Source organism: Callorhinchus milii, unplaced genomic scaffold (genome assembly GCF_018977255.1).
Source record: "Callorhinchus milii isolate IMCB2004 unplaced genomic scaffold, IMCB_Cmil_1.0 Scaffold2, whole genome shotgun sequence".
NCBI classification, from domain to species: Eukaryota; Metazoa; Chordata; class Chondrichthyes; order Chimaeriformes; family Callorhinchidae; genus Callorhinchus; species Callorhinchus milii.
The window spans coordinates 123,460,506-123,477,317 of record NW_024704743.1 but is presented as its reverse complement, the minus strand read 5'-3'; the positions used below and the strand labels follow the sequence as shown (position 1 = coordinate 123,477,317).

Below are 16,812 nucleotides of genomic sequence, written 5' to 3'. Positions count from 1 at the left end.
GGTGACTGACCCAGAGCAAAGATTCTCCCTGTCTACTCTATTAAAACCCCTCATAATTTTGAACACCTCTATTAAATCTAAGCGCTCTGGGACGCTATCCTGCTTGAGGGGCACTCTATAAATGCAGCTTGTTGTAGTTGTTGTTCAATCTCCCATTAATTTCTCTGCTCTAAAGGAATAATCCCAGCCTCTCTAATCTCTCCACATAACTAAAGTCCCTCATCCCTTATAATATATTCTGGTGAATCTCCTCTGCATCCTCTCCAAAGATTTGATATCCTTCCTAAAGTGTGGTGCCCAGAATTTGACACAATACTCCAACTGGGACCTAACCAGCGGTTTGTAAAGCTTCAATATCTGAAAGCACTGCTCACTGATTACTGTTCAGTGTCCTGGCCGACAACACACACACACACACACACATCGAGACAGGTTGATTGTTCACTTCGCGGCTGTTTGCGGGATGCTTCTGTGCGCAAATTGGCTGCCGCGTTCACCTACAAAACACACAGTCACTGCACTCTGTGTCAAACACAGAACGTACACGTCGTTGTTACAGTAAACCTCACATGAGTCCGAGTTGCAGGCAAATTGGTAAATCTTATAAAATCCAATTTAATCAATAATCTACCCTGCACATGAGTAAATGAATGCGGCAGTAGAGTCCTGCAGCTCGCAAGCGAGGGGTCCAGGGTTCAATACCCGGGAAGGGCAAAAGGTTGGGCAAGTTTCCATATTCTACCCATCTCTGTTTACCAGCAGTAAATAGGAACCTGGTTGTGAGTGGACTGGCAGATTGGTTTCCCGAGGGTAATAATCCCTTCATATATTTTGGTTATTCAATCCATGAGTGTTTGTGGGACGCTGCTGTGTGCAATTGGTTGCCGTGTTTCTCCCACAAAATATGCAGTCAATTCACTTTACAGTATATTCTGTGAAGCGCTTTGAGACGTCTCAATATAAGCCGCTATATCAAATGCAAGGATTATTATCATTATTATATAGCTGGTACGTGTGCACGCGGTGACGGGTCAAGACTACATTTCACGCGATTCAATGTGTCTTAACCCATCGCAGCAAGTGTTGGAATTGCATTGTGTTGCATCGACTGATCAAGATTACATTTCCCGCGGTTCAAGGCAGCCGGTAAGTGCGGAGTTTGGGCACCGCACCTCAGGAAGGATATATTGGCTCTGGAGGGGTTGCAGCGCAGATTCAGGGATTAAAGGGTTAAATTATGAGGACCGGTTGCATAAACGTGGTCTCTATTCCCTTGAGTTTGGAAGGTTGAGGCTGATCTGATTGAGGTGTTTAAAATAATAAAGGGATTCGATAGCGTAGCTACAGAGAAACTATTTCCTCTGGAGGGGGAATCCAGAATAAGGGACGTCATCTTAAAATTAGAGCCGGGCCATTTAGGAGTGAAATCAGGAGTTGAATCCCTTTATAATTTTAAACACCTCAATCAGTTTTTCACACAAAGGGGAGTGGAAATCTGGAACTCTCTCTCTCAAAGGGCTGTGGATTATGGCTGATCCATTCACATTTTCAAGAGTGAGGTGGAGAGATGTTTGTTAGGTCAGGGGATCAAGGGATTTGATATAGCGCCTTATCATATCTTTGAGACATCTCAAAGTGCTTCACAGAATATAATGTAAATGCAGTGACTATATCTTGTGGGCAACTGTGCACAGCAAACAGTCATGAACTGAGTGACCACATTTTTAAAAAAAGTTTTTGAAGGAATTATTAGCGATCCACCAACAACCTGGTTCCTACTTACTACTGGGTACACAGAGGCTTGTGGAGTAAGGAAACCTGCCTCAGGTTTCTCCCTGCCCGGGAATCGAACCCGGGTCCTCTCGCTTGCGAGACAAGTGCTCTAACCACTACTCTACCAGACTCAACTATGGATTAATGGAGGGTAGGAGAGCGCCGTAACGGGTTAGAAGGTGATTAGTATGACTAGTGCAAAGAAATCCAAGTGGTTTTGATAGGAAACTGAATCAAAAGTCTGGTCCGAAAACCAGGTGCAACCCAACAGTTTATGCAGAAGAAAATGTCTCACTGAGCCTCATTCTAACTCAACAACTCGCCCTCAGAGTGCTTAACAGTGGCAGAGCCTGACTCCGAGCCAGGGGGGGGGGGGGGACTGTAAGCACAGTCGAAGAAGAAGGTTTTCAGGCGGGTCTTGAAAAAAGGGCGAGAAGGGGCAAGGCGGAGTGATTGAGGGAGTGTTCCAGAGTTAGCAATAACTCGGCAATAATACAGCACCCCCCTCCCCACCACGTACAGCAATGATACAGCCCACCCTCCCCACTGCCCACCCCAAAGGGAGAGGTGCTCGCCAAGCTTACACATGATGTCCTCGTGTGTGAGATGGTTTATTTGTGTGTGAATGTGTGAGTGTGTGTGTGTGTGTTCATGTTTGTGCCATGCATGCGTGTCAGTGTGCGTGCGTGTGTGTGTCAGTGTGTGACAGAGACAAAGCGAAGCAGAAAAAGTGATGGAGAGGCACAGCCAGAGATAGAGAAAGAGAGAGAGATAAGAGAGAGATGGAAAGACAGAGAGAGAGATAGAGAGAGAGACAAGAGAGAGAGAGATGGAGAGACAGAGTGAGAGAAAAGAGACAAAGAGAAGCAGAGAGAGAGAGATGGAGAGACAGAAACAAACAGAGAGAGAGAGAGAGGGAGAGAGCCCAGGTGCTGTGTTTCTCCTCTTCCGCAGTGCTCTACGTTCAATCCAAGTTTTTAATTATTTCCAGATTTTCAGTCCCTTTGCTATTGGGGTAGGACACATGGTCTCCCTCCCTCCCTCCATCTTGAGATACACTTCCTGAGTCGTTTTGTATACACAGAAGACACTACCAGCTACATGTGATACCTTACATTTGATACAGGGTCTTTCACGTCAGGATGACATCTCAAAGCGCTTCACAGGATTCACTGTAACGTGTAGTGACTATGTCTCAAGGCGCCTCACACACTTTTCTGTAGAGTGCAGCGACTGTGTATTTTGTAGGCCAACGCGGCAGCCAATTTGCACACAGCAGCGTCCCACAAACAGCTAGGAAATAAATAACCAATTTTATCTGGAGGTTGTTGGCCAGGACACCAGGAGAGAGAAAAACTCCCTTCTCTGTTCATAGGTTTACAGGCATTCAGCCCATCGAGTCCATGCCTGGACTGCGAGCTCAGTCACTGACGCGGGGCTTCAACCCACAACCTCCTGACTCAATGACAAATAAGTCCTCTCAAGGCAAGCTACATGGTTTTAGCTAGTCAGACTCCAGCAGTTTCCCAAATGCACACTCTGGGGTCCCCAAGGCTTGGCTCTTGCCAACCTGTGCCTAATACTCTCCGGAATTAGGTAAGCAGGGGACATCCCTCCAGGGAGAGAGTGTGCATTCCATTCCAACAATCTATCTCTGGGATTTCCATGTGTAGGAGGGATGCACAAAATTCTTAGTTTGTCCTCCTGATGTGAAAGACTCTGTATCAAATGTATGGTAACACAAGCAGTGATGGGTTTCCGCTTGTGGCTGACCAAAAACAACCACAAAAAATAACATTTCACAGCACCTTTCACACTGAAGATATTAAATCTCTTCACCAAGACTAAGTCAGAGTCTTGAGTTAGGAGGGAGATGGGAGGGGGTTGGGTTGAGGTGCTCAACACAGTCACACAGATAATAATCCTTGCACTTGATATAGCGCCTTATCACATCTTTCAGACGTCTCAAAGTGCTTCACAGAAATATACTGTAAAGGGTAGTGACTGCAATATATTGTTGGCAAAGTGCAGCAGCCAATTACGCACAGCAGTGTCCCACAAACAGTCGTGGATTGAGTGAATAAATTATCATTTTTCTTAAGGGATTATTACAACAGCAACAACAAAAATTTGCACTTATTTAGCGTCTCAGAGCACTTAACAGTGGTGGATTCTGACTCCAAACCGGGGACATGACCTTAAGCACTGTCGAAAAGGAAGATTTTCAGGCAGGACTTGAAAAAGGGGAGAGAGTGGGCAAGGCGGAGGGATTGAGGGAGAGTGTTCCAGAGTTTCGGGTGTAGTGGCTGAAAGCGCGACCTCCAATGTTGGGGCGGAGGGTGCGAGGGACGAGCAGGAGGGCAGTGCCAGTTGAGCGGAGGCGCCGGGTGATGGATTGGGGAGTGAGGAGGTTGGAGAGGTAGGGAGGTGCCGGAGAGTGAAGGGATTTGAACACAAGTGTGACGATCTTGAAGTCGATCCGTTTGTTGATGGGGAGCCAGTGGAACCTGGGCCAGGACTGGTGAGATGGGGATCCAGGGGACATTACCCCTGGATACGTGATCCGACAATTGACTAACAACTGGGTTCCTACTTACTGCTGGTAAACAGAAGCGTGTGGAGTAAGGAAACTAAGGTTTAGAGGAGGTTTGAAAGCAGGGGGCGTGGGGTGTGCACCTACTGGAGGTGAGTTCTTGGGGGCGTGGGCAATGTCACCCTAGTGAGTGTGAGCGAGCCATGCTGACATTACTGGGGACACAGGCTGGGGAGGCCAGGGAGGAACACAGCTCTGTTCCTATCAGCCATTCAGGAAACAAAGCTCACAGAGAAAAAGGATGAATGGAAATGTTCTGTGTGTGTGAGAGGAGAGTCTCTGACCTACTTTACTGAAACGAGGGCGGCTGTTTTTCAGGAGAGGGGGGAGGGAAGAGAGGGGGAAGCTGCATTAATAACTCAATGTCAGACCTCACCAGCTCACACTAACTGTTTAGTGGCATTTCCATCCTCCGATGTGGAGGCAGAAGGAGGGGGGAATTAAAGGGACCATCAACCACCCTCTGTCTTGGGATTGTCAGCCAGGACACTGGGCAAGAGAGACACACTCACTCACACACACACATCTATACCCACACACACAGTTGCACAGCAGACACACATACATAGAGAGATACACACACTTGCACAACACAGAGACACACACATACATAGAGACACACACATACACACATATATACATATATGCACACAGACACACATTTGTATATTCTGTGAAGTGCTTTGAGATGTCTCGAACACATGAGAAGGCGCTATATCAATTCAAAGAATTATTATAGGATTATTATTATTATTACACACTCACACAGTCGAACACAAACACACAATTTTTGTCAAGGGACTGCAGCAAATAACCAGATGTTCCAGAGAGCACCAATTCAGCACTGATGGGGTTAAGAGCGAGCTTCACTGCAGGAACGCTCTGTCGGAAGGCAGGGAGAGCACTGAGAAGGGAAAACGACTGACTGGGAGAAAATTATATTCTAAAAATAGGCACTGCAGAAATGGCTGACCTGAGAAGCTCTTTGATACGCGGCTGTGTGAACAAGATAGATGGTAACTGCCAGCAGCCTTTAACCGCTTCACTGCTACAGGGCTGGTCTGTACCTCAATTACCCCCCCTTGCCCCCTATACCCTGATACCCTGACCTAACCAACATCTATCCAAATCAGTCTTGAAAATGTAAATTGATCCAGCAATAATCCACAGCCATTGGGTTTCTTACAATAATAATCCTTGCATTTGATATAATGCCTTATATAGCGCCGAATATAGTGGGGAGCGGTGGTGGTGGTGGGGGGGGGGGGAACAAGCTGTGTGATACGCACTTGTCTTTGGGGAATGCAGTGTAGGAAGGGGAGTGGGACATTGCTGTGCGCAATTGCTGCCGCGTTTCGCCCACAAAATATAGTCAACTCGCTTTGCAGTATATTCTGTGACGCTCTTTGAGGCGACTCGAAGACGTGATAAGGCGCTATATCAAATGCAAGGGTTATTATTGATAACTTCAGTTTGCGTAAGATAGCTCCTTCACACGGGGGGGGGGGGGAGCATCTCACAGCACTTATCCAGGCTGAAAAGGTGCATCATTGGGCATCAATAACATGGTTCATAAATCCTCCACACTGCTCGAGCAGAGCAAGCTGGGCACAGTCCTGTGGGAGACAAGGGGGGAGGGCTCCGTCTCGGCATGCAGCTCTGCTCAACCTTCACATCTCATTTCACATCTTCAGCACAAAGGCTTCATTACAGCCCTTTGCTTCTCTCAACAGCAAAGAGCTTGGTAAAGGTTCATCACCGGGAAAGCGCAGAAAATGGGATTAGAGAAGAGAGCTCCAGTGGGGGAGCGAGTCCCAGCACAGACACGATGGGGGGAGAGAGAGCAGGGAATGGGGTTAGAGTAGAGAGCTCCAGTGGGGGAGCGAGCCCCAGCACAGACACGATGGGGAGAGAGAGAGAGCAGGGAATGGAGTTAGAGTAGAGAGCTCCAGTGGGGGAGCGAGCCCCAGCACAGACATGATGGAGAGAGAGAGAAGGGAATGGGGTTAATAATAATAATAATCCTTGCATTTGATATAGCGCTTTTCACGTCTTCTCGACATCTCAAAGTGCTTCACAGAATAGACTGTAAAGTGAATTGACCGTATATTTGTGGGCAAAACGCGGCAGCCGATTGCGCACAGCACCGTCCCACAAACAGTCGTGGAATGAAGTGACCAAGTTATTATTGTTTTTTTTCTTGAGGGATTATTATTAGGCTCTGTGTGGAGTAAGGAAACTTGCCCAAGGTTTCGCCCTCTGCCGGGAATCGAACCCAGGTCTCTCGCTTGCAAAGCGAGTGCTCTAACCACTGAGCTACAGGACTCCAGAGTAGGGAGCTCCAGTGATATGCGGGGCCTCAGGAGTGAGATGCGGGGCCTGAGGGAGGCACAAATACTCAGTGAGCAATTGGAAAGTCAGTGGCAACAAACAACAACAAGATTACATTTGTATAGCGCCTTTCACGTTGGGAGGACGTCCCAAAGCAGGAATAATACTGGGTTCAGGTGTGTGTGTGTAAGTGTGTGTGTGAGAGGATTGGACAATCCTCATCGGAGCTTTCAAAGTGCTGCTCATTCAACATAGCACCAATGTACGCGGTGCAGTGTTTGTCCGCTCAGGTGGTCGCTCTCTCTCCTCTCCTAGACTCCAGAGCACTCTCCTCAGAGCTGAACTGGCTCCAAAGTGACATGCCTGGCAATGGACTGTCAGAATCGAGCCAGCCCTCTGTCGCGGTCTCCACAACGCCAACCTGACGTGTATGGCGCCCTCCACCCAGGGCAGCGCCTCAGAGCGCTTAACAGTGGCAGAGCCTGACTCCGAGCCCGGTTGGGGAGGGAGGTGACCGGAAGCATGGTCGAAAAAGGAAGGCTTTTAGGCGGGATTTGAAAAAGGGGAGAGAGAGATGGGGCAAAGCGGAGAAACTGAGTGTTCCAGAGTTTCGGGGTGTATGGCAGTCCAGTTTCACCCACAAAATATACAGTCAATTCACTTTACCGTATATCCTGTGAAGGGCTTTGAGAAGTCTTGAAGACGTGATAAGATGCTGTATCAAATAACATAACATAACATATAGGAGCAGGAGTAGGCCATTCGGCCCTTCGAGCCCCTCCAAGGCAAGTACATCCTTCCTTAAATGAGGAGACCAAAACTGCACACAGTATTCCAGGTGTGGTCTCACAGGGCCCTATACAGTTGCAGCAAGACTTCCCTACTCTTATACTCTAATCCTTTCATAATGAATGCTAACATACCGTTCGTCTTCCTAATTGCTGCTGCACCGCAGACTAACTTTCTGTGATTGGTGTACAAGGACACCCGAGTCCCTCTGGACGCCAACACATTCCAATCTCTCCCCTTCTAAAGAAATAACCTGCTCTACTGTTTTTGCTACCGAGGTGGATGACTTTGCACTTCCCTACATTATACTTCATGTCCCACCTCCCTCCCAATCACCTAACCTATCTATGTCTCGCTGCATTTTTGCATTTTGCAAGGATTATTATTAGTCCAGTTCCTGAGCCAGGGGGGTCCATAGTATTCCAGGGCACTGCTGATGGCAGCACAGCCCAACCTGGCTCATCAGCAGGACCCGGAAGAACCGACCAGTCACTGAGGGCAGGGAATCCTCCCACTCAGCTCCTGGATGAGAGCTAACTTTCTAGTTTAACGTCAACAAGACCGAGGCTCTCCTGAATGGCTCCGGTCAGCGCCTCCTCACCTCAGGCACTGAGAGCATCACCATCCATGGCCTCTCACTCCACCTCGCTAAGCCAGTCCTGAACCTTGGGGTCTTGTTTGACCCTCAACTATCCTTTCTCCCCCACATATGCGCAATGACCTACTCTGCCTTCCTCCCTCCGTAAGATCCACCGTCTCACACCAAAGGCCGTCGAGACCCTCATACACACATTCATAACATCCAAACTCGACTTTGTCAACTCCCTGCTTGTCGGCCCCCCAACTCCTCCCTCCACAGACTGCAGGTCATCCAGAACTCTGCAGCCCGTGTCCTCTCCCGCACCGGCTCCGTGACCCTATCATCCCATCCTCGCCCGACTCCACTGGCTTCCCATCACACACAGGATACAGTTCAAGTTCCTGGTCCTCAGCTTCAAAGCCCTCCATGGTCTTGCTCCCCCCAACCTCTGCCACCTCCTAACCCCCGACCAACCTGCTTACTCCCTCCGCTCAGCGGACTCCGTTCTGCTTCACATCCCCCGCCTTGCTCACCCCACTATTGTTGGGAGGGCCTTCTGCCACTCTGCCCCCTCCCTCTGGAACTGCAGTCCCTCCGCTTCGCCCCCTCCCTTGCCACCTTCAAGACCCATCTCAAGACCCTCCTCTTTGACCATGCTTTCAATCACCCTGCTTTCCCCTGGCCCTCCACCCTCCCCGACCCCCAGCTCAGGTCCGTAACTCTGTCTGTCCAGCGCCTTGGGATGTCCTCCCAACTTACACATGTAATTTTGTTGTTATTGTTGTTGTTAACTCTGCAGCCAAAGCCCTAATGGGTAGTGTGATCCCAGCTGGACAAGCAGTGGGAAAGCTTGCCAGATAGTGATATCGATGACAAGCTATGTGGTTTTAGCTGGTTAGACTCCAGCAGTTATCCCCAACGCAAACTCTGGGCTCCGCAAGCCTTGGCTCTCATCAACCTGTGCCTAATTCTCCCTGGAATTAGGTAAGCAGGATGCATCCCTCTAGAGAGAGAGTGCACATTCCCTTCCTGACACAGGGAGATTCCCCTGTGTAGGTGGCAGACATACGTGGAATTCTCAGTCTGGGTTGGAGAGTCTGAAGCACTGTGATGGGTGTCGCATGTCTATAATAATAATAATCCTTGCCTTTGGTCCAGCTGCTTTCATGTCAGGCGGACATTCCAAAGTGCTTCACAATATACTGTGAAGTGAATTTTGTGGGCGAAATGCTGCAGGCAATTGCACACAGCAGTGTCCCACATACAGTCGTGGATTGAGTGACTCCATTATTTTTATTTTTGAAGGGAATATTACCCCAGGAAAGCGATCCGCCAATCGACTAACCACCAGGTTCCTACTTGCTGCTAAGTAAACAGAGGCGTGTGGACTAAGGAAAGTTGCCCAACGTTTCGCCCTGTCTGGGAATCAAACCCAGGTCCTCTCAAGTGCTCTAACCACTAAGCTACAGGACTCCACATACTGCGGGATTGGGGGGGAGGTAGAGTAACTGCTGGAGAGCAATGTCCGGCATGTTTCCCAGAGAAAGTTGGGGAGAGTTGACATTGCTGGTGGCAAGCTGAGAGTGAAATCAGATCACCGTGGGTCTTTGCAATGTCAGTGCCGGTGTCACCCTGGACAACCAGAAACATCAGCTGGAATGTGCGTTGCTATCAGGGGGGAACCGTAATAATCCCACTCCGCTGTGGGGAAAAGAGAAGGGGGTTTCTTTCTCTCCTGGCCGACAACTCCCCCAGATACAATCACTCGCTCACTTGTAGGAGTGCTTGTAGGACATAGTTGTACACTAATTGGCTTCCAATTTCACCTGTGAAACACAACAGTTACTGCACTTTACAGTATTACCTGTGAAGTTTCGAGACGTCCTTCTGATGTGAAAGGCGCTGCGCCAAATGTAATATTATTTTAGCTTCCCGACTCCCTTCAACCAACTACAAACACACGCAACAACTTGCATGTATATAGTGCTCCTCAGACAGTCTCACACACATACAGAGGTGCGCACATGCGCGCACGCACGCAGACACACACACACAGGCATAGTGATACACAGACACCGTCCCAACACACGCACACGCAGGGAGGCCCGCACACAGAGAGGCGCCCGCACACAGAGAGGCGCCCGTACACACAGAGAGGCACCCGTACACACAGAGAGGCACCCGTACACAGAGAGGCGCCAGCACACAAAGAGGCGCCTGCACACAGAGAGGCGCCCGTACACACAGAGAGGCGCCCGTACACACAGAGAGGCACCCGTACACAGAGAGGGGCCTGCACACACAGAGAGTTGCCCACACACAGAGAGGCGCCTGCACACAGAGAGGCACCCGTACACAGAGAGGGGCCTGCACACACAGAGAATTGCCCACACACAGAGAGGCGCCCACACACAGAGAGGCGCCCACACACAGAGAGGCACCCACACACAGAGAGGGGCCTGCACACACAGAGAGTTGCCCACACACAGAGAGTTGCCCACACACAGAGAGGCGCCCACACACACGCCCGCACACAGAGAGAGGCCCGCACACAGAGAGAGGCGCCCGCACACACAGAGAGTTGCCCACACACAGAGAGGCGCCCACACACAGAGAGGCGCCCGCACACAGAGAGAGGCGCCCGCACACACAGAGAGGCGCCCGCACACAGAGAGAGGCGCCCGCACACAGAGAGGGGCCCGCGCACAGAGAGAGGCGCCCGCACACAGAGAGGCGCCCGCACACACAGAGAGTTGCCCACACACAGAGAGGTGCCCACACACAGAGAGGCGCCCACACACACGCCCGCACACAGAGAGAGGCGCCCGCACACACAGAGAGAGGCGCCCACACACAGAGAGGCGCCCGCACACAGAGAGAGGCGCCCGCACACAGAGAGAGGCGCCCAAACACATGCCCGCACACAGAGAGGCGCCCGCACACACAGAGAGGCGCCCGCACACAGAGAGAGGCGCCCGCACACACAGAGAGGCGCCCGCACACAGTACCGTGTGTGGAGGGGGCAGGACATGGAGTCACACAGACAGAGTTATGCCATTCCAGCTTGTAACCCAGGTGTTTATTAGCATTGTTAGTACATTGAGGAAGTGAAGCAGTGTGTAACAGAGAGCTTCACACTGCTATTAGTCAGGTTGTCAGAACACTGATCACACAGTGTACACGCACCCTCGCTCGCACACACACATACTCACACCAGTACACACTCACATGTATACACACACACACACACAGAGCCAAAATCACCTTTCCCCCCATGTTTAAATAAAAAATAAATGTAGTGTTAAAAGAATATAAAAATAAAAATCTTAAATGCTGTGTTTTCAGTACTAGTGAGAGATGAGAGGCAGTGAGCAAACCGCGAAATGGGGTGGGGGTGGGGGGGGGTGTGGTCAGACATACAAACAGACAAGAGAGGAACTCTGCAACTCTCTCCCCCAAAAGGCTGTGGATACTGGATTAGTTCACATTTTCAAGACTGAAGTGGATAAGATGTTTGTTAGGTCAGGGCATCAAACGATATGGGGCAAGTGCAGGTAATTGGAGTTGAAATGCAGAGCAGCCATGATAGGAACATAGAAACAGGGATAGGCCATTCAGCCCCTCGAGCCTGTTCCGCCATTCTGTAAGATCATGGCTGATCTGTACCTCGACTCCAATTACCCACCTTTGCCCCGTATCCCTCGATACCCTGACCTAACAAATATCTATCCACCTTAGTCTTGAATCTACTAGAATGGCAGAACAGGCTCGAGGTATTGAATGGTCTCCTCCTGTTCCTATGTTCCCATGACAGACAGACAGGGCGGGCAGCCCAGCGAGCTCCAGGGTTGGGTTGGGCACTGAGACTACAGGATCACGGTGACAAGGAACAAAGCGAGGCCCTGGATCCCAGAATGGTGTGAGGGTTCAGCCCGGGAGCTCTGTACACTTAGCCCAGGAACAGGTTGACAGCCATTTCCTCGGGGGCCGGGAGGAATGGAGGGAGCCGGGGTAGAAGGGAGTTTGGGAACAAGATGCTGAGTGGAATGTAAATGTGAAGTGAGAAGGTGTCGGACTGAGCGAGGCAGAGTCGGAGATCACAGATAGTTACTGAACAGAGAGACGTTCTCACACAGCCTCGTCTGTCAAACCAGATCACTGCGCATTACAGCAACAGTTCTCTCGCGTAGTGACTGACAGCAGCTAGAGTCCACTCCCCGGACAAACATTAAAGGCTTTGGGTGATAGGCGAGGTGATGAGTGATGGGAGGGGCAATGGGCAAGGCCAGGTGGGGCCAGGGGTGATGGGCAGGGTGAGGGTTGATGGAAGGGCGAGAGGGGCGGTGGTGGGTGTGAGGGTGGGACAGACACAAGTTACTGTCAGACTCCGAGTCTCTGTCAGACACACGTCACTGTCAGGCGCTGAGGAGGATGTGAAAAATGGTTGCACAAAAGAAGGTTTAAATATTAAAATAAAAAACAGATGTAACATAATCTCCAATGAAAGTAATGAACGAGGCTGGGAAGAGGTACACTCAAGAGGCAATGGCAACAAGCCAGGCCGGACTGTGCACACACACACACACACGTGCACACACGCGCACACACACACACGCACGCACGCGCACACACCCGCGCACACACATGCTCACACACACATGCGCACCCTATCACACAGGCAGTGAGGGTTTCACAGACATACTCACTGGCAGTGAGGGTCACACACACACTGAGAGTGAGGGTCACACACTGGGAGTGAGTGTGTCACACACTTTGGGTGAGGGTCCCACACACACTATCACGCTGCGGGGGGTATGATTAACATCTGATTGATGCTGACTCCGCACGTTAGCTGTACAGGTCCCTCAACCAGACAATCAACTTCCCCCAAATCAATTCAGAACAATCAGGTGTCAGAAGCTCTCTGTGTGTGAACTGCTTGTCCGGAGTGGGAATTGGAGGCGGATGACAGGTCCCAACGAGGCGGTGAGGAACAGCGAGGTGGTGAAGAGGTGAGGAGTTGCGAGGCGAGCTGAGCAGAGTGAGCGCTGGAGCGAGTCCCAGGGCACACACACTGCTCAGGGGGATAGAAAGCTTCATCTACGCCGCTGGAGACAGACAGGCATCAGGGAGAGAGAGAAAGACAGAGGAGAAGGAAAGGCAGGAGAGGAGGGAGACAGGGAGAGGAAGGAAGCAGAAGCATAGGCTGTTAGTGGCAACGTTAGAAACTGGACAGTCATTATATAGACATCAATAAGAACAACGTGCACTGACCAACACCATACACGTGGGAGACCGACCGTCTCAGGTCACTTCACACAGACATCGCGGAGTAGAGGGGAGAGGGAGGAGGGGTGAGCGCAGATGCACACACACATATGCGCGCGCACAAACACACACACACACACACAATAATAGTCCTTGCATTTGATATAGCGCCTTATTACGTCTTCGGGATGTCTCAAAACGCTTCATAGAATATGTACTGTAGAGTGTAGTGTCTGCGCATTTTGTGGGAAAAAAGTGGCAGCCAATTGGGCACAGCAGTGTCCCACAAACACTTGTGGATTGAGTGACCAAATAATTGATTGATAGATAGATCAATAGATAGAAAATCAATCCTTTTAAAACAGAGTTGAGATTTCAAGGTTATTCTGTTGGTAATATAAATGTTAGCGAAACAGCAAGTGGTTCAAAAACATTGTTCTCCTCACAGACTCGCTGGTGTGTGAGTGAGTCACCAGCCCTGACGCACAGCCACTAAATACCAGCTCCATCTCATCAGCCCCTCACAACCCATCATCATTTAGCTCATCTAATCCTGCCGATTGATCAACAGCATTCAGTACTGGAGAAATATTACGATTGCGATGAGAGCAGGGAATGGGATTAGAGTAGAGAGCTCCAGTGGGGAGCGAGTACCAGCACAGACACGATGGGGAGAGAGAGCAGGGAATGGGGTTAGAGTGTAGAGAACTCCATCATAGACACGATGGGGGAATGAGATTAGATCTTGTGTCCTGGATGTGCTGTCAACAGTGTAGCAGTGACACTGTACCTAGTGTGTGTGTAACTCAGTCTAACTCCGGACACAACATGCAGAGATCCCCCCCCACCCTACACGAGAAGCTCCGCCAGTCAATAACACGGGTACCTGTGGTGTCTGCTGGCTCCACTTCCTGTTCCCCGTTATGTAGAACAGCTAGGCCAGACAACTGGGGACCTGCCGAGACAGTCACACAGTCAGCCGGTCGCTCAGTCAGCCAACCGGTCGCTCACAGTCAGCCAGCCGGTCGCACACGGTCAGCCAGCCGGTCGCTCACAGTCAGCCGGTCGCTCACAGCCAACCGGTCGCTCACAGTCAGCCAACCGGTCGCTCACGGTCAGCCGGTCGCTCACAGTCAGCCGGTCGCTCACAGCCAACCGGTCGCTCACGGTCAGCCGGTCGCTCACAGTCAGCCAACCGGTCGCTCACGGTCAGCCGGTCGCTCAGTCAGCCAACCGGTCGCTCACGGTCAGCCAGCCGGTCGCACACGGTCAGCCAGCCGGTCGCACACGGTCAGCCCGCCGGTCGCACACGGTCAGCCAGCCGGTGGCCCACGGTCAGCCAGCCGGTCGCCCACGGTCAGCCAGCCGGTCGCCCACGGTCAGCCAGCCGGTCGCCCATGGTCAGCCAGCCGGTCGCACACGGTCAGCCACCCGGTCGCACACGGTCAGCCAGCCGGTCGCACACGGTCAGCCGGTCGCACACGGTCAGCCGGTCGCACACGGTCAGCCGGTCGCACACGGTCAGCCGGTCGCACACGGTCAGCCGGTCGCACACGATCAGCCGGTCGCTCTCGGTCAGCCGGTCGCTCACGGTCAGCCGGTCGCACACGGTCAGCCGGTCGCACACGGTCAGCCGGTCGCTCTCGGTCAGCCGGTCGCTCACGGTCAGCCAGTCGCTCACGGTCAGCCGGTCGCTCAGTCAGCCACACACAGTCCAGTCACATAGGGTCAGACAGGAAAGGGTACTTTAACTTTCCATTCCGGGGGGAGGAGACGGGACCAGCAGTGTAAGGGGGCGGAGCCAGTGATGGAGTAGATCGTGGCAGGGGCGGGGCCAGCTGTGGAAGGGGCGGGGCAGCAGTGGGTGCGGGGCCAGTGGTGGGTACCTGTAGTAGGGGCAGGGCTGGGAGTGGGTTGGGGGCCCTGCAGTAGTGAGGCGGGACCCAATGGGGGGGGGGGCAGCAGTGGGGGTGGGGCCGGTAGAGGGAGTGGGGGCGGGGCTGCTAGTGGGGGCGGGGCCATTAGTGGGGGTGGGGCCAGTTGTGGGGGCGGGGCAGTCCTGGGGCGGGGCTGGTGGTGGGTTGGGCTCAGTGCTAACACTCACACTCAGCGTCTCCAGCCTGGAACTGGCTGTCGCTGTGCGCCACCGGGGCTGAGCCTTTGGGAGCCGCCTTCTCATCGTCATCCAGTAACGGCACGTACTCCTGCCGCTCCACGCTCTCCCCCACCACATCCACAAACCGCTCGGCCTCCAGCGTGGCCATGAAATCCCGCCGGATCTCAGGCTCCACCGTGTCTCGGGGCACCGCCTGGAGAGCGTCGCTCAGGTTCAGGTCGTCCATCTCACAGCCTCCTGCAACACAGCACCGCAACGGTCAGGGCAACGGTCACCATCACCAAACCCCAGTCACCAACACTGAAACCTCCGGTCAACAGCACCAACAACAAGTGGCATTTACACAGCGCCTTTCACGTCAGGAGGACATCCCAATGCCACTGGTCAGTCCGGGGTTGGTGGGAGTCCTGTAGTGTAGTGGTTACAGCACTCGCCTCGCAGTTTATCTTTCCATTCCAGGGGGAGGAGGCTGGCGGTGTAAGGGGGCAGTGCCAGCGGTGGAGTCGGTGGGGGAAGGGGTGGGGCGAGAGGACCCGGGTTCGATTGCCAGGCAGAGCGAAACCTTAAGCAAGTTTCCTTCCTCCACGCACCGCTGTTTACCCAGCAGTAAGTAGGAACCCGGTTGTTAGTCGATTGGCGGATCGCTTTTTCAGGAGTAATAATCCCTCTAAAAATTGAAAGTAAAAATAAATTGGTCACTCAATCCGTGACTGTTTGTGGGACGCTGCTGTGCGCAATTGGCCGCCGCGTTTTGCCCACAAAATATACAGTCAATTCACTTAACAGTATATTCTGTGAAACACTTTGAGGCTGTATCAAATGCAAGGATTATTATTATTATGCCCCTGTGTCTGGAATAGAATGCGCACTCTCCCTGGAGGGACGCACTCTGCTTACCTAATGCCAGAAAGCATTGGCATAGGTTGACAAGGGCCATGGTTGTGGGGTGGGGGGTAAGAGCGTGCGTGTTGCCTGGTGTAGATTGCCCGTTGTTTGCTCTCCGCAGCAAACTATGTGAGGTGCTCGCAAACAGGTTAGTAAACCAGGCGTGAGCGCTCTCTCACTGTCTGTTGCTGCTGGCTGTCGTCTGCAGTGAAAAGGCCATTTGTGACCTGGTACAGGATGAGCAGAGCCCGGGGCACCGCATATAAATATACACCAAGAGAGAGCAGGAGAGCGAGGGAGGGAGCGAGGCAAGGAGGGAGGGAAGAAGGGAGGGAGGGAGGGAGTTAGAGAGGGAGGGAGGGGCCACAGGTGATCATTGAGCTGAAAGGCAATTTAACCCCCCAATGTCTCACATCACTCACCCTACAGCGAGCGCGACAGAGCACTGCACACACACACTCCTTCTGTTCCCACTGT

The 16,812-nt window shown here is 52.0% G+C and overlaps 1 protein-coding gene across 1 annotated transcript in view; it reads right to left on the bottom strand.

Moving 5' to 3' along the window:
- The window catches only part of LOC103190843 (fibrous sheath CABYR-binding protein-like), a 34,236-nt gene that overhangs the window by 7,232 nt on the left and 10,192 nt on the right, over nucleotides 1-16,812 (bottom strand). Inside the window, exons 2-3 of the mRNA XM_042331712.1 lie at nucleotides 15,439-15,687; nucleotides 14,221-14,289 (exon numbers count right to left, since the gene is read on the bottom strand). Of these exons, the coding sequence (XP_042187646.1) occupies nucleotides 14,221-14,289; nucleotides 15,439-15,676 (307 nt within the window). The 5' untranslated portion in view covers nucleotides 15,677-15,687. The remainder of the gene's footprint in view (nucleotides 1-14,220; nucleotides 14,290-15,438; nucleotides 15,688-16,812) is intronic.